Here is a 22,570-nt window from a genome sequence, read left to right as displayed (position 1 = left end):
TCTTAAAGAACAAGGCTGAGAAGCCCTCTTCGCAGAGGAGACATGACAAGTTCAGTGTGGTGCCTTGGTGGCAACTTAGAACAAAGCAGCCCGGCAGGAAAAGAACATCAATCAGATGCCAGTGGAAATGCCTGTCAATCAGCCAGATCTCCTGACTAACGCCTGTCAATCAGCAGGACCCCTGGCCAATCCTGGAGTTCAGCCAACTCCCCTGACCAACTCCAAGGGGGCAAGGGACCCTAGAGACACCTTTTCCTGTCCCAGGCCCTTCCCTTCCTGCTGTAAGCCCCATAAAAGTCTAGTCTGGTCGAGCTTCCACACGGTTTCTCCTCAGACCCTTCCCCTGTCCCCTCTGTGGGTCTGGTCGAGTTCCGCCCGGGAGTGATATCTCAATAAAGCCTGTTCAGCGGCCCTTTTAAATCTGCCTCCTTTGGTTGCTGCCTGCCTCACCTGATCTGACAGCAACGCCTGGAGTAGGTTTCTCAACTGTGACAAATGTAAGGAGGACTGGCTGGAGTTGCAAGAACTGCCCGTTCTGTTGCCTGTTTTGCCTTTGCAACTCTGAGGTAAACCTAACAACTAATCAAGTTTATTTTTTAAAGAACTGTGACAAAGGCTGGTGATGAAGCAGGGCATTGGTTCCGTGGGTGGTGGCCTCTCAGGCTTCCTTAGGAGCATCATTAAAAAGCCAGGGAGGATGCGCACTTGTGTTGCAGCTGTGTCCCCACAAAGTGAGACTGTGGTGGAAGAAGTATGTTTCTTAGTGATTCTTCATTTTTTTTTCTTCTGCTGCTGTTTCTTAAATGATAGTAATGATTATCGATGTTATTCATGTTGTTTTAATAATCCTCCTAGAAACCATACTGATGATAGTCACAGAGTGTCACTCTGAATGCTATGTATGAATTATTCAATGTGAGATGAAACTCAGCTACATGGAGCCATGTCAGTATTTATGTCCCCGTTTGTTTACAGATCAATATTCTCCGGGCTGCCATCAATAAACTAGTGTGTGATGGGCCAAATGGATCCAAGTATCTTGGGCCAGAAAGAATCGTGCAGTTACAGGATAATGCTCGCCAGAAACTTCTCGGGTAAGCTGCGCAGTGACATGGGTTCTTTAATCCCAGCCGCCTGGATCGTGGATGTCTTGAGTTGTTCAGAAGACGTACCACACTGACCACCTGAAGTGGGACTCTAGTGCTAAGGCACCTGGGAGGCATTGGCCCATGAGCACTGTGCCCCCATGCCATTGAGGGTGCAGTGGCAGAGCTGGCCCAGAAGTGGTGTGACAGAGGGTCATTACAGTGGTGCTGCAGTGTCCCATCACCAGTGGGCACAGGAGGACCAGTTTGGAGAGTGTGCCTGGGCCTCAGAGGCTGGCGGGTCTCCTGGTTGCAGCTTCCTTGCCCCTTTCTCCTCCTGCTGGACTCTGCATGGCCAAACCCAGCCAGAGTAAAGAGGGTAAGGGTGCCATTGGTGCAGCCCAGGGGCTGAAGTCAGCCTGAGGAGCCTGGAGAAGGCTGGGAATAGTGGGCACACCTGGAAAGGGAGAAAAGAATGTGCCCCACACCCAGGGCTGCACCAGTCTCGGAGTCAATGTCCTAGGCTGCCGCAGTCTCTGGCTGGGCACAAATCACGAGCCTCCACACAGCTTGTAGATTCAAACAGCAATTCTTTATTCCCGAACTCACACCGGCAGTCTACAAACACGTTCTGGGGGAATCCACGTTCTCTGCCCAAATCCACCACTCCTGGGCTTCTGTCTCCCAAATATATTGTCTGACCCTAAGAACTCAAGAGGAATTCAGGCAGCAGGATACGCCCTATTCTAAACGGGGAACGCCCTAATCTCCTATTATGCTAAACCGGGGACACCCTAAACACGGATCTGCCCTGGTCCTTGAGCAAGGTCACCTTTCAGGAGTCCTTCCACTAGACAGCATGGGAGTACGCTGGCAAGGAAATTGTCATACCTACTTGGCTGATGGCTCCCAGCACTAGGCCAGGGGCCAATCCCTGCTGCCCCGTGGTCCTGTGCTGGCTGGGAGCTGGTAAGAACTGCATAAGAACAGGTACAGCTGGTACCACACAGTCCCACACACTTGGAATGGGTTTTCCTTAGTTAACAAACACCTCCAAAAAGGTATTGAATATATGAAACTGACTTAGATATTGTGGGAAAGGCAAATTTTAGTTACTTTCAGTTTTATAAAAAATATTTTTATGTGAAGTTTGTGTTGAAGTTTAGCGTACATAAAGTACACGACCATAAGCCCATGGGGCCAGCCCCCAGGTCATGAGCAGTGGTCCCAGTCACCTGATGGTCCCTGGGCCTCCTTAGAATCACTATCACCCTGGCTTCCCAACAAGGGTAACTATCCTGATGTGTTAGGCCAGCGATGGGTGGTTTGTGTTTGTGTTTTTAAATGGTCAGGTGGTTTTAGTGAATTTGTGGAGTTGTGCAGAGCATCAGCAAACTCAACACTATAGTGCTCTTGTTGTCTCAGAAGGTCACTCTTCTATGTGGCACAAGGAAGTGGTCTTGTGCACAGTCTGCCCAGGGAGAGGCCTGGCCTGGCGTGCCTTCTCAGAGGGATCCTGAGTGCTCACAGCCTGCACTGTGTGTGGCAGCCCCACACTGCAGGAAAGGGGAGGGCCTCTGTGCTAGGACCTGAAGACAGGTGGCAGGCCACCCCCCACCACCATGGGAACAAGCACCTGCCCTTGCAGCTGATCTTGCCCTGACCCTTCTCTGTGTGCAGGAAGCTTTGTTTCAGTGTTTGGCCAGGGTTTTTCTTCACCATTCTGAGACCAAAACAGTGCACACGAGGGGCTCCTGAGGATAGGTCTCAGATGTCACTTGCTTGACAAATATTTATAAATAGCGTTGTGGTTATGTTTGCAGAACTAGAAATTTATTACTTCAAATTGGTACATTTTATGGTTTGTAAACTATACCTCAGTAAAGCTGTTTGTAAAAACCTAAGCTTCTCCTGCCCCTGTGCAGTACTTCCCATCCCATCCTGATCCAGGCAGCTGGGCTGCTTTCTGTAGTAGACCTGCCTTGTTTGACATTTGTGTGTACACAGACATTTTTCTTTTAAAATATGGCTTACTTGGCTTGGCTTAGTGTTTCTGAGGGTCTTGCGTGCTGTAGCAAGGTCATTCCCTTTTTTTTAAATTTTTTTTTCATCTTTCATACATTTGATTCATGTGAGTTATGCTTTTCCATTTTTACCCCAAATACAAATTGCAGAATCACATCAGTTACACATTCACAATGTTTACATAATGCCATATTAGTGACTGTTGTATTCTGCTGTCTTTCCTATCCCCTACTATCCCCCCTCCTCTCCCCTCCCATCTTCCCTCTCTACCTCATCTGTTGTTGTTCCGTTCTCTCCCTGCCCCCCCTTTCCCCTCATAACCTCATATATGTGATTTCGTATAACGATGTGGGTTTCCTTCCGTTTCCATGCAATTTCCCTTCCCTCTCCCTTTCCCTCCCTTCATTCGTCTCAGTTTAATGTTAATCTTTTCCTCATGCTCTTTCCCCCTATTCAGTTCTTAGTTGCTCTCCTTAAATCAAAGAAGACATTTGGCATTTGTTTTTTAAGGATTGGCTAGCTTCACTTAGCATAATCTGCTCTAATGCCATCCATTTCCCTGCAAATTCCATGATTTTGTCATTTTTTAGTGCTGCATAATACTCCATTGTGTATAGATGCCACATTTTTTTTATCCATTCATCTATTGAAGGGCATCTAGGTTGGTTCCACAGTCTAGCTATTGTTAATTGTGCTGCTATGAACATCGATGTGGCAGTATCCCTGTAGTACGCTCTTTTAAGATCCTCAGGGAATAGTCCGAGAAGGGCAATAGCTGGGTCAAATGGTGGTTCCATTCCCAGCTTTCCCAGGAATCTCCATACTGCTTTCCAAATTGGCTACACCAATTTGCAGTCCCACCAGCAATGTACAAGTGTACCCTTTTCCCCACATCCTCGCCAGCACTTATTGTTGTTTGACTTCCTAATGGCTGCCAATCTTACTGGAGTGAGATGGTATCTTAGGGTGGTTTTGATTTGCATTTCTCTGACTACTAGAGATGGTGAGCATTTTTTCATGTACTTATTGATTGATTGTATGTCCTCTTCTGAGAAGTGTCTGTTCAGGTCCTTGGCCCATTTGTTGATTGGGTTATTTATTATCTTATTGTTTAATTTTTTGAGTTCTTTGTATATTCTGGAAATTAGGGCTCTATCTGAAGTGTGAGGAGTAAAGATTTGTTCCCAAGATGTAGGCTCCCTATTTACTTCTCTTATTGTTTCTCTTGCTGAGAAAAAACTTTTTAGTTTAAGTAAGTCCCATTTGTTTATTCTTGTTATTAACTCTTGGGCTATGGGCGTCCTATTAAGGAATTTGGAGCCTGGCCCCACAATATGTAGATCGGAGCCAACTTTTTCTTCTATCAGGTGCAGGGTCTCTGCTTTGATATCAAGCTCCTTGATCCATTTTGAGTTAACTTTTGTGCATGGCGAGGGAAAGGGATTCAGTTTCATTTTGTTGCATATGGATTTCCAATTTTCCCAGCACCATTTGTTGAAGATGCTATCCTTCCTCCATTGCATGTTTTTAGCCCCTTTATCAAATATAAGAAAGTTGTAATTTTGTGGATTGGTTTCTGTGTCCTCTATTCTGTACCATTGATCCACCTGCCTGTTTTGGTACCAGTACCACGCTGTTTTTGTTACTATTGCTCTGTAGTAGTTTGAACTCTGGTATCGCTATACCTCCAGATTCACACTTCCTGCTTAGAATTGTTTTTGCTATTCTGGGTCTTTTGTTATTTGCCGCTGTCTGGCTGGGCACAAGATCACGAGCCACTCAAACAGGAACAAACTTTATTTGAAAAAACCGCCAACACCACGTCCGTGCCCGGGAAGCTTCCCGATCCACCCATGCGGCGTTCCGCCGGTTCCTTCCCGGAACTCCAGCGCAAGCGCCTCCTCCGGAATTCCCTCCTACTGCACTTTCCCAACCAATGGGAACTCTCCAGGAGTCCTGCAGCAGGAGTCCGGTATCCATATGAATGTAATTTTTAACATAATCATATCATCTCAATGGCTAGCTGGCATTGCCTTTCAATCAAAAATGCCATGCATCGTATTAATTGGCTGTGGCTCCCAGCATCTCCCCCCTTCTGTTTAATTAAGCAACAAGTAATGTGGCTAGGGACCGTGCCTGTTAGGTTTGTCCAATTCAACATATGATTCTTACCCGTCATTGGAAAACTGACCTTTAGGCGTCAGCCTCCTGTCTTAGGTTGATACCACTGCAATTGGATCATACCCGTCACTGACTACCGGTCCAGCATATAGCCATACTTGTGGATAGGCCTATGCACCAGTGGGGGGGTGAGGTTCTTTGCCTCACCTCTGTTGGCCCCCAGATTTGGCCTTGGTGCCAGTGGGGGGGTGAGGTTCTTTGCCTCACCTCTGTTGGCCCCCAAAATTAGACCATCACTAGTAGAAGGGAGGAGGATACAGAAATGCCACGACACCAAATCAATTGACGACTCCTAGGGAAAATTGCATCACTGGTGATACATCAGCTAAGATACGCCAGCATTACCATAATTTGTTGTATCAACAGATAGATCACAGTGCATACAAGTGATACATAGTCCAGGCAAGTTTTGTAAGCAGTTCAAAGTGGAGGAATCTATCAATATGTCCATTTCCTCCCAAGATCATTGATGTATCAGTTTATACAGTTTGTTGTGATAATTATCAAAGAAGTTGTAGTTTGGTTTCATCTTTGTCTTCACCGGCACTGGGATGAAAAATAGGAATTCTGACAATGATGTTAAAGAGAGAAAGAAAAAAAAAAAAGTAACATTTTAACAGGTACTAAGAAAACATTTTTTTTTAGAACAATTTACATTATCTTGAACAGAATTATTAAATATAATGAAAAGGAAAGATGAAAATAAACAAACAGATTTGTTAACCTGCTTATTTGTACACATATTAAAATAATTTTTAACAGCTGTTTACCCAATTTAAATTAAACCATTAAAATTACGTGAATAATAAAAAGTACTTGGATCCATTTTTTTATGAGCACTCCTCATATATGATCTATGGACATACGCACATATAGACATATAACACAAAACAGAAGTGTGCACATATAACATACAACACATAAGACAATAGTAAAGGCCTTGTAGTTTCACCTAGGTGAAATCTCCATTGCAATGTTAAAAACTCCACAGTCAAAAAATAAAACTGATCAGAAAAACATCAACCTAGGTCTGTATGAGCTCAAAAATAAAATAGAACTTTATGATGTGGGAAAAAGCAATAATAAAATAGATATTGAAAAAAGCATCCTGGTTAATCACTGTCGCAGATGTAAGAATGGCCAAGCTGGAGCTCTGGATATCAGCTGTTATGGATTTGAGTCAAATCATCTTCTTTTCGATCTGTAGAAATCGTTTTGGTTAGTCTTTCTGGAATCCAAATCGGCTGCTGTTCTCCCTGTGGAAACACGCAAACAGAGCCCCGACTCCAGACAATTACTGGGTCAGGACCTTTCCATTGTCCTGTTAGAATGTCTTTCCAAAGAACTTTAGGCTTATGCACATTTTTTGGATACATATGCCTTTCCGCAGCACTAAGTCCTGATGAATCCAAATTTAAAAAGTTTAGAGTAAAGAGGGTTATTTTAAGTTTATCTTTGGGGGATATATACCCCTTTCCAATTCCCTCCTTTTGTTTTAATAAGTACATTTTAATAGTTTGATGAGCTCTTTCAACTATGCCTTGTCCCTGTGGATTGTATGGAATTCCTGTTATGTGAGTAATGCCAAATGATGAGCAGAATTGTTTAAAAGAGGTAGAAGCATAACCAGGACCGTTATCTGTTTTTAACTGTTTTGGAACGCCCACAGTGGCAAAATTTTGTAAGCAATGAGCTATAACATCTTTAGTTTTTTCTCCGGCATGAAGGGAGCCCATCAAAAATCCAGAAGAAGTATCAACTGTAACATGTAAATACTTTAATTTTCCAAATTCTGGCAAGTGTGTGACGTCCATCTGCCAAATATGGTTAGGTATCAGTCCTCTAGGATTGACTCCAAGATTAACTTGTGGTAAAAATGTCACACAATTTTGACATTGTTTTATTATATGTCTGGCTTGTTCTTTAGTTATTTTAAAACGTTTTTGTAAAGTATTAGCATTGACATGGAACCTTTTATGAAAATTTATAGCTTCTTCTATTGTGGAGAAAATATGTATGTCATGTGTAGATTTATCTGCTAATTCATTGCCCAAACTAAGGGCTCCAGGCAATCCTGTATGTGCCCTGATATGTCCTATAAAGAATGGATCTTTTCTGTCCCAGATTAGACTTTGTATAGTGGAAAACAAAGAGAAAACAGTAGAAGAAGGGGAAATCCTACCAGCATCTTCAAGGGATACTATAGCATTAACTACATATTGACTATCAGAAAATAAATTAAATACAGAATCTTTAAACATCATAAAAGCTTGTAATACTGCATTAAGCTCTACCTTTTGAGCTGATTGTTTGGGTACTAAAAATGTAAAAGTTTGATCAGGTGTAACTACTGCTGCTGTACCATTATTTGACCCATCAGTGAATATATTTGGAGCATTCATGATAGGGGTCTTTCTTGTCATTTTTGGAAAAACTACAGGATGCTTAGACCAAAAAGACAACAAAGGATTAGATGGCAAGTGATTATCAAATGAAACATTAGATTTACACATGATTATTGCCCAAGTATTTAACTCATTGGCTAACTCATCAATTTGATCCATAGTATATGGAGTAATAATTTTATTGGGAGAAATCCCAAACACTCCCTTTGCTGCTTTTATTCCTTTGAGTATTAATTGTCCTACAGCCTCAGGATATCTAGTAAGAATAGTATTAGGAGAATAAGATAAATGTATCCACAATAATGGACCTTCTTGCCAAAATACTCCTGTAGGAATATTTTTTGTTGGTAGTACAATAAATAATAAAGGCAAACTTATATCAATTCTATCCAAGTGCATATTTTCCATATATGTTTCAATGATTTTTAATGCCTTTCTTGCTTCAGGCGTTAACATGCGGGGTGAATTTGGATCTGATGGACCTTTTAGGATATAAAATAAAGGTCCTAGCTCTCCTGTTGGTATGCCTAGATAAGGCCTTATCCAATTTATGTCTCCCAATAACTTTTGAAAGTCATTAAGTGATTTGAGTTGATCTACTCGTATTTGAATTTTTGGTGGACGGACCATGCTTGAGGATAACAGGACTCCTAGATAATTAATTGGAAGATTTAATTGTACTTTATCTATTGCTATCTCTAGATTATAACCTTTTAATAAATTTATAAGTGTGGCATAACATTCTAGCAGTGTGTTTTTATCTTTATGTGCCAATAACATATCATCCATATAGTGAAATATTTGTAGTTCAGGATTTTGATTTCTAAGTGGTTGGATTGCTTTGTTAACATAAATTTGACACATAGTTGGACTATTAGCCATCCCCTGAGGGAGTACTTTCCATTCATATCTCTGATCAGGACCTTCATGATTTAGTGCAGGGATAGTAAATGCAAAATGTGGACTATCCTCAGGATGAATTGGAATTGAAAAAAAACAATCTTTAATGTCTATAGCTAAAACATACCAGGTTTTTGGTAAATCAGACAATTGGGGAATCCCTGATTGAGCAGGTCCCATAATAACCATCTCATTATTAATGGCTCTTAAATCTTGTAATAATCTCCATTTACCAGATTTTTTTTTAATGACAAAAATGGGAGTATTATGGGGAGATATGGAAGGTTGTATATGTCCTTTCGCTAATTGTTGTTTGACCAGATCATGGGCTACTTGTATCTTTTCTTTAGTTAGGGGCCACTGAGGAACCCACACTGGTCTTTCTGATTTCCAAGTAATTTTTATTGTCTCAGTGGCCCTTTCTGAAAATCCAACCCATGTCTGTCTGTTCCTTGATCTATTTGAATTGGTGCTGCTATATTTTGTCCTTGTTTTCCTAATCTTTTTTCTTTTTTAAAACCTTGTCTAGCCCTAGTAGTGGGCGCATTAGGATTGATGTTATTTGTTAACGTCAAACCTAATTGATCTAGGACATCTCGTCCCCATAAATTTATAGGAAGATGATCCAATACATATGGCTGTATAGTTCCCTCACATCCTTCAGGATCCTTCCAATCTAATACCATTGCACTTCTATGGGGATTAGTAGCCACTCCTAGGCCTCGAAGCGTTTGAGTGGCTTGTTGTAATGGCCAATGTTTTGGCCATTCCTGACTAGATATGATGCTAAGGTCTGCACCTGTGTCCAGTAGCCCATTAAAGTTGTGTCCTTGAATATTTAGTTTTAGCATGGGGCGAGAATCTAAATTTAAAGACAGCATAGCCCAATCTACACCTGTGGAGCCCAATCCCCTGGTACCTCTTTCTACAGTACGACTGGAAAATTTATCATGTAGGCTGGGTATTATTAGTAACTGTGCTATTCTATCCCCTGGTGAGATAACTGATATGCCTCTTGGAGAACTAGCTATAATTTTTATTTCACCTTCATAATCGGGATCAATTACCCCGGGACTTATCATAAGTCCTTTTAGTGTAGAAGAACTGCGTCCCAATAATAAGCCTACCGTTCCTTGGGGAAGAGGTCCTTTTACTCCTGTGGGAATGATTTGAATTCCCATCTCTGGAGTTAGTACTGCTCTTGCAGAGGCGCAGATGTCCAGCCCTGCGCTCCCTCTAGTTTGTCTGATAAGGGATTTAATGGATAATGTGTCCTGGGCACTACCTTGATGGTGCTGTTGGGTTCCTCCATTGCCCCGTATATTTGTGGTTTTGGGCCCCGGAGCATTGGGCCCTCCAGTCCGTTTTTTGGCAATGGAGCCTGATGCCTTTCTCCACGATATCGTGGGTAAACACTTGATCCTTGTCCGTTTTTTGATAACGGAGTGCCCTCTATGGTGGTTTGAGAACGGCATTCATTAGCCCAATGTCTCCCTCTACGGCATCGTGGGCAAATACCTGGTATTCTATTCCTTTGATAACTAGCTTTGTTAAACCCTCCTCCTATGGGGCAATTCCTTTTAAAATGTCCTGTCTGATCACAATTGTAGCATGTTTTTGGCCTGGCATCTAAAGACTGTTGTACTGCTGCTAAGACTTGTCCTTGTTCATTAATGTCTCTACATAATTTAATATATGTGTTTAAATCTTCATGTTTCCATGGTCTAATGACCTCTCTGCAGCAACGATTTGCTTGGTCATAAGCCAGTTGTTTTATAAATGGCATTGCCTGTTCTACATCTCCAAATATTCTAGAAGCTGTCTGAATAAGCCTATCTACAAATTCAGCGTAAGGTTCGTTAGTTCCTTGTATTACCTTAGATAACTGTCCTTGTAAATCTTCATGCCCCTGTAAAGTTTTCCATGCCCTAACTGCATCTGCAGCAATTTGTGCGTATACACCAGGATCATATTCAATTTGTTGCCGTTGACCCTCATAAGGTCCCTTTCCTAACAACATCTCCAGATTTCTTTGAGGGTAACCGGCTGCTGTATTTCGCCTAGCTGTCTCCATGCAGAATTCCTCATTGGCAACCTTCCATAACAAATATTGTCCTCCATTTAGCACAGATCGACACATGTTAGCCCAATCTGCTGGTGTCATGTCTAAGTTGGTAATAGATTCGACCATGCTTATGGTGAAGGGTGCTTGCGGGCCATAGGTTGTTACAGCCTCCTTTAATTGCTTTACTGTTTTGAAATCTAAAGCACGGTGAATTCGTTGCCCTCCTGCCTGCTCAAGTACAGGGCATGCTAGTCTTTGGGATCTTGCCTTAGGATTTTGTGCATCAACTACGAGAGTTGAGGGCTGCTCAGCTGTAGGTGGAGCTGTTGGTTGAATTACGCCCTCTGGTGATAGAACGGAGTTAGTAGCAGCCTCCTGTTGTAACTCCCCAACTGATGGTCGTTTTTCCTCTAAGCTTTCTTTCTTCAAATTTTCCTCTGTCTGACTAGCTGGAGAGACCTTCTCTTTTGCTTGACCTGACATGTTTTCTACCACAGTTTGGACCTCTAACAATTTACTTAACAGTTTTTCGGTTTGTTTTTTACTAGTTTCTAATCTACTATAAAGGTAACGCAACCCAATAAGGTAGCATAAAACAAAACCGAGACAGAATGAAACAAAAACGGAGCAAAGAATAGTTGTATCAGTTTTCTCTTTCTCAGGGCCAAACAACTTCAAGCCTTGAGCCAACCATTTTTCCCAGTTTGCCTGAGAAAATTCTAGGGATAGGCAGCTTGAAACAAAAACAAAATAAATCAAAAGAAGAACACATTGTTTTTTGAAATGGTCACCCATTCTGTCGCCTTCCCTCAGGGGCGAGCAATTTTACTCACCTCCAAGCTTCAGGCGCTCCCCGTACGGGCCACCAGTTGCCGCTGTCTGGCTGGGCACAAGATCACGAGCCACTCAAACAGGAACAAACTTTATTTGAAAAAACCGCCAACACCACGTCCGTGCCCGGGAAGCTTCCCGATCCACCCACGCGGCGTTCCGCCGGTTCCTTCCCGGAACTCCAGCGCAAGCGCCTCCTCCGGAATTCCCTCCTACTGCACTTTCCCAACCAATGGGAACTCTCCAGGAGTCCTGCAGCAGGAGTCCGGTATCCATATGAATGTAATTTTTAACATAATCATATCATCTCAATGGCTAGCTGGCATCACCTTTCAATCAAAAATGCCATGCATCATATTAATTGGTTGTGGCTCCCAGCAGTTATTCCATATGAAATTCATGATTGCTTTATCTATTTCTACAAGAAATGCCGTTGGGATTTTGATTGGCATCGCATTAAACCTGTAGAGAACTTTGGGTAATATCGCCATTTTGATAATGTTAGTTCTGCCTATCCATAAACAGGGTACATTTTTCCATCTTCTAAGATCTTCTTCTATCTCTCTCTTTAGGGTTCTATAGTTTTCACTGTATAAATCTTTCACCTCTTTTGTTAGGTTGATTCCCAAATATTTTATTTTTTTTGAGGATATTGTGAATGGAATGGTTTTCCTCATTTCCATTTCAGATGTTTTGTTGCTGATATACAGGAATGCCTTTGATTTATGCGTGTTGATTTTATATCCTGCCACTTTGCTGAATTCATTTATTAACTCTAGCAGTTTCTTTGTAGACCCTTTTGGGTCTGTTAAGTATATTATCATGTCATCCGCAAATAGCGATAATTTAAGTTCTTCTTTTCCTATTTTTATGCCTTTAATTTCTTTTGTCTGTCTGATTGCTCTGGCTAGTATTTCAAGAACTAAATTGAATAGAAGTGGTGAGAGAGGGCATCCCTGTCTAGTTCCAGATTTTAGAGGGAATGCCTTCAGTTTTTCTCCATTTAGAATGATGTTAGCCTGAGGCTTAGCATATATAGCTTTTACAATGTTGAGGTAAGTTCCTGTTATCCCTAGTTTTTCTAGTGTTTTGAACATAAAGGGATGCTGTACTTTGTCAAATGCTTTTTCTGCATCTATTGAGGTGATCATATGGTTCTTATCCTTAAGTCTATTGATGTGGTGAAACATTTATTGATTTCCGTATATATTGAACCAGCCTTGCATCCCAGGGATGAATCCTACTTGATCATGGTGCACAATTTTTTTGATGTGCTTTTGCATTCGATTCGCCAGGATTTTATTGAGAATTTTTGCAACTAAGTTCATTAGAGATATTGGTCTATAGTTTTCTTTCTTTGAAGTGTCTTTGTCTGGTTTTGGGATCAGGGTTATGTTGGCCTCATAGAATGAATTTGGAAGAGCTCCTTCTTTTTCTATTTCTTGAAATAGCTTGAAAAGTATTGGTATTAATTCTTCTTTGAAGGTTTTGTAGAACTCTGCTGTATACCCATCCGGTCCCGGGCTTTTCTTAGTTGGTAGTCTTTTGATGGCCTCTTCAATTTCTTCTTTTAAATTGTGAGTGTCTTCCTGACTCAATCTGGGCAGATCATATGACTTAAGAAATTTATCGATATCTTCACTATCTTCTATTTTATTAGAATATAGGGTTTCAAAATACTTTTTAATTATCTTCTGTATTTCTGTAGTGTCTGTTGTGATATTGCCTTTTTCATCCTGTATGTTAGTAATTTGCGTTCTCTCTCTTCTTCTCTTCGTTAGCATGGCTAAGGGTCTGTCGATCTTATTTATATTTTCAAAGAACCAACTTTTAGTTTTATCAATTTTTTCAATGGTTTTTTTTTTTTGTTTCAATTTCATTGATTTCCGCTCTGATTTTAATTATTTCTTGTCTTCTGCTATATTTGCTGTTGTTTTGTTCTTCCTTTTCTAAGGTTTTAAGATGTAGTGTGAGTTCATTTATTTGTTGGTTTTTTCTTTTTTTGAGGAATGAACTCCAGGAAATGAATTTCCCTCTTAAAACTGCTTTCATTGTGTCCCATAGATTCCGGTATGTTGTGTCTGTATTGTCGTTTATCTCGAGGAATTTTTTGATTTCCTCCTTTATATCTTCTGTAACCCATTGATCATTCAGTAACATATTGTTCATTTTCCAGGTGATGCAGGATTTTTCCTTCCTTCTTTTATCATTGATTTCCAGTTTCATTCCATTATGGTCAGATATGGTGCATGGTATTATCTCCACACCTTTATGGCATAATATATGGTCTATCTTTGAGTAGGATCCATGTGCTGCTGAGAAGAATGTGTATCCACTTGATGACGGTTGATATATTCTATATATGTTGGTTAAGTCTAGTTTATTGATTGTGTTATTGAGTTTTATAGTTTCTTTGTTCAGCTTTTGTCTAGAGGATCTATCCAATGGTGAGAGTGGTGTGTTGAAGTCCCCCATAATTATTGTGTTGTGGTCTATTTGACTCTTGAACTTGAGGAGAGTTTGTTTTATGAATGTTGCAGCACCATTGTTTGGTGCATACAAATTGATAATTGTTATGTCTTGATGGTGGATGGTTCCTTTTAACAGTATATAGTGTCCTTCTTTATCCCTTTTGATTACCTTAGGTTTGAAGTTGACTTTATTCGATATGAGAATGGCCACTCCTGCTTGCTTCCGAGGGCCATGTGAGTGGTATGATTTTTCCCAACCTTTCACCTTCAGTCTGTGTATGTCTTTTCCTATCATGTGAGTCTCCTGAAGGCAGCATATTGTTGGATTTGTTTTTTTAATCCAGGTTACTAGCCTATGTGTCTTGATTGGTGAATTTAAGCCATTAACATTTAAGGTTACAATTGAAATATGGTTTGTACTTCCAGTCATATTTATTTATTTATTTATTTTAGATTAGTTAGTTTTCCCTCTTTGGTTATTTTTCTCCCCCTTTACTGAGATACCTCCCACTGTTAGTTTTGGGCGCTATTTTTCAATTCCTCTTCTTGTAATATTTTGCTCAACATACTTTGCAGTGCTGGTTTTCTAGCTGAGAATTCTTTTAGCTTTTGTTTATCGTGAAATATTTTAATTTCATTGTCAAATCTGAAGCTTAGTTTTGCTGGATACAGTATTCTTGGTTGGAATCCATTATTTTTCAGTGTTTGAAATACATTGTTCCAGGATCTTCTTGCTTTCAAAGTCTGTGATGAAAAATCAGTCGTTAACCTAATTGGTTTACCCCTAAATGTAATCTGCCTCCTTTCTCTCGTAGCTTTTAGTATTCTCTCCTTGTCCTGTATGTTAGCTATCTTCATAATTATGTGTCTTGGAGTTGGTCTATTATGGTTTTGGATGTTTGGGGTCCTGTAAGCTTCCAGGATTTGGCAATCCATTCCATCTTTCATCTCTGGGAAGTTTTCTAGTATTATCTCACTTAGTATGCTATCCATTCCTTTGTACTGATTCTCTGTGCCTTCTTCTATCCCAATGACTCTCAGATTTGGTCTTTTGATGAGGTCCCATATCTCTTGGATAGATTGCTCGTGAGATTTCAGCATCTTTTCTGTGTTGACTATATTCTTTTCAATTTGATAAACTTTGTCTTCATTATCTGATGTTCTGACTTCTACTTGACCTAGTCTGTTTGTAATATTCTCATTAGCGCTTTTAATCTGATTTACGTTTCTTGCATTTCTATGATTGCAGCTTGATTTTTTTTTAACACCTCTATCTCCTGATAAAGCTCATTCTTTGCGGATTGAATTTGTGTGGTTAGTTCCTCTTCAAAATATACTTTCAATGCTTGGATTTTCTGTCTCATGTCTTCTCTAATATTCCGTTCCATCTGAATTAGGTATGCCTTAATTTCTTTCCCTGTCCATGTTTCTGATTCTTCTAGGTCCTCCTGTATATTTAGGTTGTCCTCTATTGTTTGTAACCCTTTTTTCCCTTGTTTTTTCATATTGTTCACGTTGTTTTCCAGCTCTGTTTGACTGCTTAGTAACTGCTTTCTCCTATACATTTGTTTTGGCTTTGTATATCTCTGTTGTCTCTCTTTTGTGGTGGGAGATTATGCCTAGAAATGTTGGGCTTTGTTGTACTTTAAAGCTGATTCATTCAATTCATATAAGGCTTCTAGGTTCTGTATGCATATAATGTTTTGCTATTTGTTCTTAGGACTATATGTTTAGGTTGGGTGCTCTGGTGGTACGATGGTTAGTATGTCTTGGCTACTTTAGAAGATTGCTCCACTGAAGGTGGATACTACCAGGCAATTGGATCAGGGTGTTGGTAGTAGCTAGGTATTTACGAGTCTTATAGACAGCCTCAAGACATTCACCTATTTGCATTTAGACAATTACACGCAATGGAAGATGTAATGCTTGGGATGAGAGTTGGGAGTTAGGGGAATGAAGGTGCTGTTAAAAAAAAGAAAAAAGGATAGAGGGAGAGATAGATTAGAGGGGAATAAAACTTGAAATGGGATAGAAAGAGAGAAGGAAAAGGGGAGAAAGGAACAGGGAGAGAAGAAGGAAAGAATAAAATATCGACAACAGCAAAAAAAAAAAAAAAATTAAAGTCTTAGAGATCCACCTTCCTCTCTTCCAGTAGGCGGTGCTGTGCCCTCCAAGCGGAGCATCTGCTCTCTACCTGCCGAGAGCTATCTCTGTAGGGCGTCTCCTGGGGGTCTCTCAGACTTATCAGTCCAGAGCCATTTCACTTCTCCAGCTCTTAACCCCCTTCCTCCTGTCAGCCTACCAGCCAAGTCCTGTTCCCCAGAAGTGACTCCCCCAAGGTCTAGTTACACTTGCAGCCCCACCCCGTGTCCCTTTTAAGCCCCAGTGCTGTGGTAAACTGGTGGCTAAGACCTTGGGATTCGCTGCTGGTGATATGTGGGGCTGGGGGTCTGGGATCCCCTCTGCTTCCGTACGGACACGACCCCTGAGAAGTCAATGAAGTTTCCTGGCTGCTTGTATCAGTATGGAGAGTCACGCACGGGAGTCACGCACCTGCTAAAGTGGATTCTGCTGGGAAGGAATTCCGCTGGCCGAACTCCGATGACGTCACCTCTCTGCTATGGCGGGCCCCAGGCTCCTTGCCGGAGTGTCCGAGGGGAGGGGTGGGACTGGTCCGGCCCGGTTCGCCTCAGCTCCTGGCTTGTGGAGGTTTGGCTAAAGACTTCTTCCTGCCAAGCTGTGTCTCGGCGTCTAGCAGGACCCAGTCAGTTTGGCTGCGGGGGGGTGGACAGATCTGTAGCTGTGCCCGTGGTGCACGGACTGTGGCTGTTGGATTTGGAACTCCGCGTCTCTGGCAGGGTCCCGCTCGTCCGGGTCACACAGACGCTTCAAAAAAATCCTAGTAGCTCCCGGGCGGTCTCTCTTCAGTGAAATTTTGCTAGGAGAATCTCCGTTGGTAGAATCCAAGAGTTATCCTTGCGACTTTATGATCCCATCACTGGGAGTGCATTAAAAGCACAGCCTCTCTGCCCACCGCCATGTTGGATCCCTCCGGTCATTCCCTTTTGCTAGATGTTGTCCTGCTGTATTGTCACCTCAACAGTTGCAAGGTCCTTGGGGTATTGCCAGAATTTGGCCATTGTGATGAAGCTGTAAGAATCCCCGTGCTCTCTCTTCTTGTGAATATACATTTCCATCTCTCTTGACTAGATATCCAGGTTGGAATTTATAGGTTGTGCCAGGTTTGGGTTGACGTCCCCAGCCATTTTTTATTTTGAGACAGGGTCTCAATGGAAGGAGACCCTCATTGTTACACAAAATTACATATAAGAGTTTATGAGGGGAAAGGGGGAAAAAAAACAAGGGAGAGAATTGAATAACAGCAGACGGGGACGAGAGGGAAGATGAGAGGGAAGGGGAGGGGGGATAGTAGGGGATAGGAAAGGTAGCAGAATACAACAGTCACTAATATGGCATTATGTAAAAATGTGGATGTGTAACCGATGTGATTCTGCAACTTGTATTTGGGGTAAAAATGGGAGTTAATAACCCACTTGAATCAAATGTATGAAAGAAGATATGTCATGAGCTTTGTAATGTTTTGAACAACTAATAAAAAAAAAAAAGAGACAGGGTCTCACCAAGTTGCTAAGGCCTTGCTAAGTTGGTGAGGCTGGCCTTGAACTTGAGATCCTCCTACCTCCCTAGCCACTGGGATTTCCCAGCATGCACCACCACGCCCAGCTTGCATTGACTTTCAAAGAAAGGGCCAGATTCTTTGCATTGTGGCTGTACCATGGGCTACATGTGGATGCTGTCTTGGTGTGCCCCCCCTCCCCGTGTGAGGTGACCTCTCACTGGGGCTTTACTTTGCACTTCTTTAATGACTATGGCTGGAGTCTCCTTTTATGTTCCCAGTATCTTTTTTCTTTCTTTGGTGAGTTATCTGTTGAGATCTTTTACCTACTTAAAGATGTTTGTCTTCTCATTACTGAGTTGTAGAAATTCTTTGTAAATTCTAGATACAAACCTCTATTAGTATGTAATTTTCAAATAGTTTCCCCATTGTGCAACTTGTCTTTTCATTTTAATAGTGCTTACAGAACACAGTTTTTAATTTCAGTGAAATCTATTTTCTCTTTTTCCAAATGGATTATGCTTTTGTGTTACAATTGAAAAAGTCTTTGTGACCCCAAGGTCATAATGTTGTCCTCTCATATATGCAGGTGTGGAGCCATTTCAAGGAGACTTGGGTGTGTGGTGTACAGTGTGAGAGTTGAAGGGTTACTCTCCTGTGTGTGACCCTTTATGGTTTCGACATTCCCACAAACATCTTCCCTTCCCCTGTTGAATTGCTGAAGTACCAGGGCCACAGACCAGCTGGCTGTGGTGTGGGGTCTGACGGCCCTAGCCTGTGCGCTCTCCAGCTGTGCAAGGCTGAAGGGTGTGTCTGGAGATCACTCCCTTCCTGGGAATCTTGCTCCTCAGTTTTCTCTCCTTTCTCTCCTCCCCACATCCCTTCCAGCGCCAGCATGTCAGCCCCATGCAGGGGTGGCAGGGCTGTGCTGAACCTGCAGGTGAACTTGGGGACACTTGCACCTACACATGGAGCCACCCTGTCTGTGAGGGGGAATGCTGTCTTTCTGGGTGTCCTTTCATTCTGAGCTCTGGTTTTCACCATGCAGGTCCTGTACTTCTGTTGAATTATTTCCATATATTTGAGTGTTTTAGGTGCTATTGTGAATGAAATTGTTTTCTCAATTTTAGTTGTGAATTGTTCATTTGATATTGAACATTATTAAATATTGTCACATATTGATTTGTGACTATTGTTTTTTTAATCCTGTGACCTCCTGAGCTCATGGATTAGTTTTAGTAGCTTTTGTACATTCCTTAGGATTTCCTGTGTATAGGGTGATTATCGTTATGTGAGGCGTCTTTCCTCATCTCTAGGAACAGTTCTTGTGTAGGGCCTATTTTGTCTGATTCCTACTATAGCCTCTCCAACCCTCCTTGGTTACTGTTGGAATGGCATACCTTTTTCTGTTCTTTTTTCCTTACAACCCATTTGCATTTTTTTACTTCTTTAAATGTTCTCTCTGCTCCGTGTCACATGTGTTCCTGAGCCTGCCTTGCTCATGGATTCACACGATGCCATCCCTGGTCTCTTGGGCTCTGGTCATTTTTCTTCAGTTTCTTCTCTGTTCTTCGGGTTGGATAATTTGTATTGATCAGTCTTTGTTATTACTGATTATTTTGCTATCTGGGAAATTCTCCATTTTAGCTATTGTACTTTTCTATTCTAGAATTTCCAATAGTTTTTAGTTTTAGTTGAGATTATCTTTGGGTCATTGCCACCAGATGTTCCTTTAATTCTTTAAACATGGCTTGCTTTGATTCTCTGAGCATGTGTGCGAGTGGCTGCTTTGAGGTATCTGCATGCTAAGCCCCCCTGGCCACTCAGTCAGCTTCTGTCAGCTGCTCTTTTTGTGCTGAGCAGGGTCACATGTCTCTGTATCTTTGCAGGTCTCCTGAATTTTTGAAAAAAAAAAAAAATTAGACATTTTAGATAATGTAAATAATAACATCCAAGTCTGCTGTGCTCCATTTCTTTCTGCTTTTAAATGTGTTATAAATTATTCCCTGATCATAACTACATAAATTTTGACCTTTTAAAAACCTATTGTAGTTCTAATTTTAAGGGAAATTTATAGGATTTAAATATTTTTGAAAAGAATCACATTAGTATTTTAAGTTACTAATGTATCATTAAGATAACTTGATCTTTTTTTCAATTTTAGTTTGTTCTGCCAGTTGAAGCCCAGGGAGAAGATTGTTCCCAAGTGGCATGAGAAGCCCTATGAGTGGAATCAGGTGAGAAGTGGCCATGTGTGGGCAGCTGCTGCTGGTATCAGGGCAAGGCTGCAGAGTGGCTGAGGGTGCAGAGCCTTGAGGCTTTGTGGACAGGACGGCCTGCTTGCTGGCTTTAGGCCATGTCGCCTTGTCTGCCAGGGGTGAGTTAGCTGCAGCCAACCTTGATCTTTTGTGTGCTGGAGGCTGGAAGTCCTGGTGAGGGCTCTTCCTGGCTGTGGTGCTCATCTTCTCACTGTGCTGGCCAAGCCAAGTCATCTCCACAGGCCCACCCAGCTACCTTCAGCATAGGAATCTGGGGGACGCAGTTCCCTTGTGAAGCAGGGCAGGGCTCATCTCGGCCGGTGACATTTCTTCTCTGTAAGACTTAGAAAATTGAGTAAGAGGTAGTTTCAGGAAAGGAATGCAAGGAGAAGGTTTAGGTTTTAATGCTAAGCCAGCTGAGGTGATGTTGCTCACTCCCAGGCCTGTGTTCCCATCCCCAGCTACTGCAGGACTCTCCACTTGCCCCAGCTGGCTCCCGCTGGGCTGTCACTGCAGGCAGCCACTGTACCTGTCAGACAGTTGTGGGGGTGTGGGGTTTATAAAACAGCAGGAAGTCATTTGAAAGCAGAATTTCATTTTGAGGTTGTGTTTTAGAAAACTTACATGTTTACATGAATACTTCCACTGAAGTCACTATCCACAGTTACGTAGGAAAGTGTGGGGATTTTCCAAGTAAAGGTCACCCTGTTATTAAACATGAATTTAAAAGCTCATGTTATACAAAGTGTGAATGTGGAGAAGCATCTGACTGGCTGTCACAGTGCCTGGTACCTATGTGCATGGCTTTACTTACTGTAATTCTGAACAAGCTCACTGCGAGTCTGACTGTTTCTTTTGTCTGCCTGCTAGGTTGATCCAAAGCTGGTCATGGAGCAGGCTGACCGTGAAGGCAGCCGAGGGAAGAACACCTTTCTCTACCAGCTGCACAAGCTTGTTGTGCTCAGCCCCTGAGGCAGGCAGCTTGTGCCCAGTTGCCCTGCGGGAGCCGTGAGAGCCCAGTCAGGGCTCCCCTGCAACCCTGTTCCCATGCCTGAGCATTGCCATCCTGGCCTGTGGCCCCTGGAGAGTCTCCTCCTTCCTGCTGCCTTCTCTTAGGAGATGGGGGTGGTGTTCTATTCAGGTGGGAAGGATTGGGAAGTCTAGTCTTTTCTAGAAACAGAAAATCACTGTATTGACTATTTTGGAAGAAGTTGTTCTGAAAGAAGACTTTGTTTGGAAAAAGCTGTGTTTTGCTTTAAATGTATTAAGGTAAACGTGAGTGACCAGTCTTATACACCAGGTTCCAGAGCGTGCTATGTGCCCTGTCCTGTGGCAGGAAAGAGCGGGATTGCCAGTTAATCACAGGGACTATGTGTGGTTCTTTAAAAACATGCTGTTTTCTAATTTTTCCCCATGAGGGAAAATACCTAATTTTGGAAAACTTCAGTTTTGTATATTTAGAATCTTTTAAATTAGGTTATAGTTCTTAGCTCATGTTTTAGGAGTCAGAAAGATGACCTACCTGCCAACTGGTATACCTGTGTTCAAACAATAAAAACCTTAGACGATATTTCTGACTGTCCTTCGTTAGAGATTAGTAAGTACGTCATGCCATAAAGAGAGTTGATAACCTGGTGGACCCATGTGGGCTTCTCAACTTATCAGTCAGGGTTTGTCAGAAGAAGCTGCGGAAGACCCATGTGAGGGATTTGGTGCATCCGTTGGCTCTGACGTGAAGTGGAGAGGACCGCTGGAGGAAGCAGGAGCCCTTGCCGGCCACCTCATGTAGGCCACACCTAGGAGCTGAGTAGTTAGAAGCAGAAGTGTGTGTGCTCAGGCATCCAAGAGGGCTCCAGAGCTCGCAGGGAGGTGAGCAGTGCCCTGTCAGGGAGCATCTGTGGAATGGGGGCCATGTCGTGTGTCTGCAGCTGCCTTGCCCCATTTGGTCAGCGGGGCCAGCTCAGGAAGCCAGCGGATTCTGTATGAAGAGGCTGAAACACACTGTGGCTGCCAGGCTTATGTCACTGTGTCACTGGCCTGGCCTCTGCTTCCTGCCTGCCTTGGGGTCCCCATCTTGCTCTAACGGAGCCCTCGGGGTCTGGGGATTTCAGGGGCTGTGCTTCCCAGTCTCAGGCAGGAGGTGGCAGCACTGTGTTAGCACCTGGCCTCAAAGATAAGGGTTCATGTCTTTCCAAAAGGACAGCTGCACAGGCTGCAGGTATTTCCACTGCTGTCTGCTCCTTGCGAATAGTTAAACATTTAAATAGTACCAAGAGGTTTATTATTTTTAAAAAATTTAAAATTTTTAATTGTAGATGGACATAATACATTTATTTATTTATTTATTTATTTATTTACTTATTTATTTTTATATGGTGCTGAGGATTGAACCCAGTGCCTCACACATGCTAGGCAAGTGCTCTACCACAGAGCTACAGCTCAGCCCCTTGAATATCTTCTAATTTTTTTATTTTTGTTTTTTCCAGTGCTGGGGGTGGAACGCGGGGCCCAGATGTGCTTTGAAACTGCTCTATGTGAGAGCAGCTCTTTGTGCTGAGTTTGTGTCATTTGTCTTTTGACTGATCACATTTTCTTTTTGCCTTTTAACTCTTACCCTACTGTGGAGTCAAACTTGGTGCCTCCTTTATGACTCTCAAAGTATAAATAGCCTGTTCCCTTCAGCTTCTTTTTTGTCATTCATTTGCATGTGAC

The 22,570-nt window shown here is 42.2% G+C and overlaps 1 protein-coding gene across 2 annotated transcripts in view; it reads left to right on the top strand.

Annotated features, from left to right (window-relative positions):
* The window catches only part of Tdrd9 (tudor domain containing 9), a 112,054-nt gene extending 91,096 nt beyond the window's left edge, over positions 1–20,958 (top strand). For both annotated transcript variants that reach the window (XM_076847936.1, XM_076847935.1), the window contains exons 34-36: positions 976–1,094; positions 19,765–19,837; positions 20,729–20,958. In XM_076847936.1, coding sequence (XP_076704051.1) covers positions 976–1,094; positions 19,765–19,837; positions 20,729–20,830 — 294 coding nt within the window. In that variant the 3' untranslated portion in view covers positions 20,831–20,958. The remainder of the gene's footprint in view (positions 1–975; positions 1,095–19,764; positions 19,838–20,728) is intronic.
* The last annotated feature ends 1,612 nt before the right edge of the window (positions 20,959–22,570 follow it).

Source organism: Callospermophilus lateralis, chromosome 3, assembly GCF_048772815.1.
Source record: "Callospermophilus lateralis isolate mCalLat2 chromosome 3, mCalLat2.hap1, whole genome shotgun sequence".
In the NCBI taxonomy this organism is placed as follows: Eukaryota; Metazoa; Chordata; class Mammalia; order Rodentia; family Sciuridae; genus Callospermophilus; species Callospermophilus lateralis.
The sequence above is the reverse complement of the archived record's forward strand: the minus strand, read 5'-3'. Positions and strand labels throughout refer to the sequence as shown.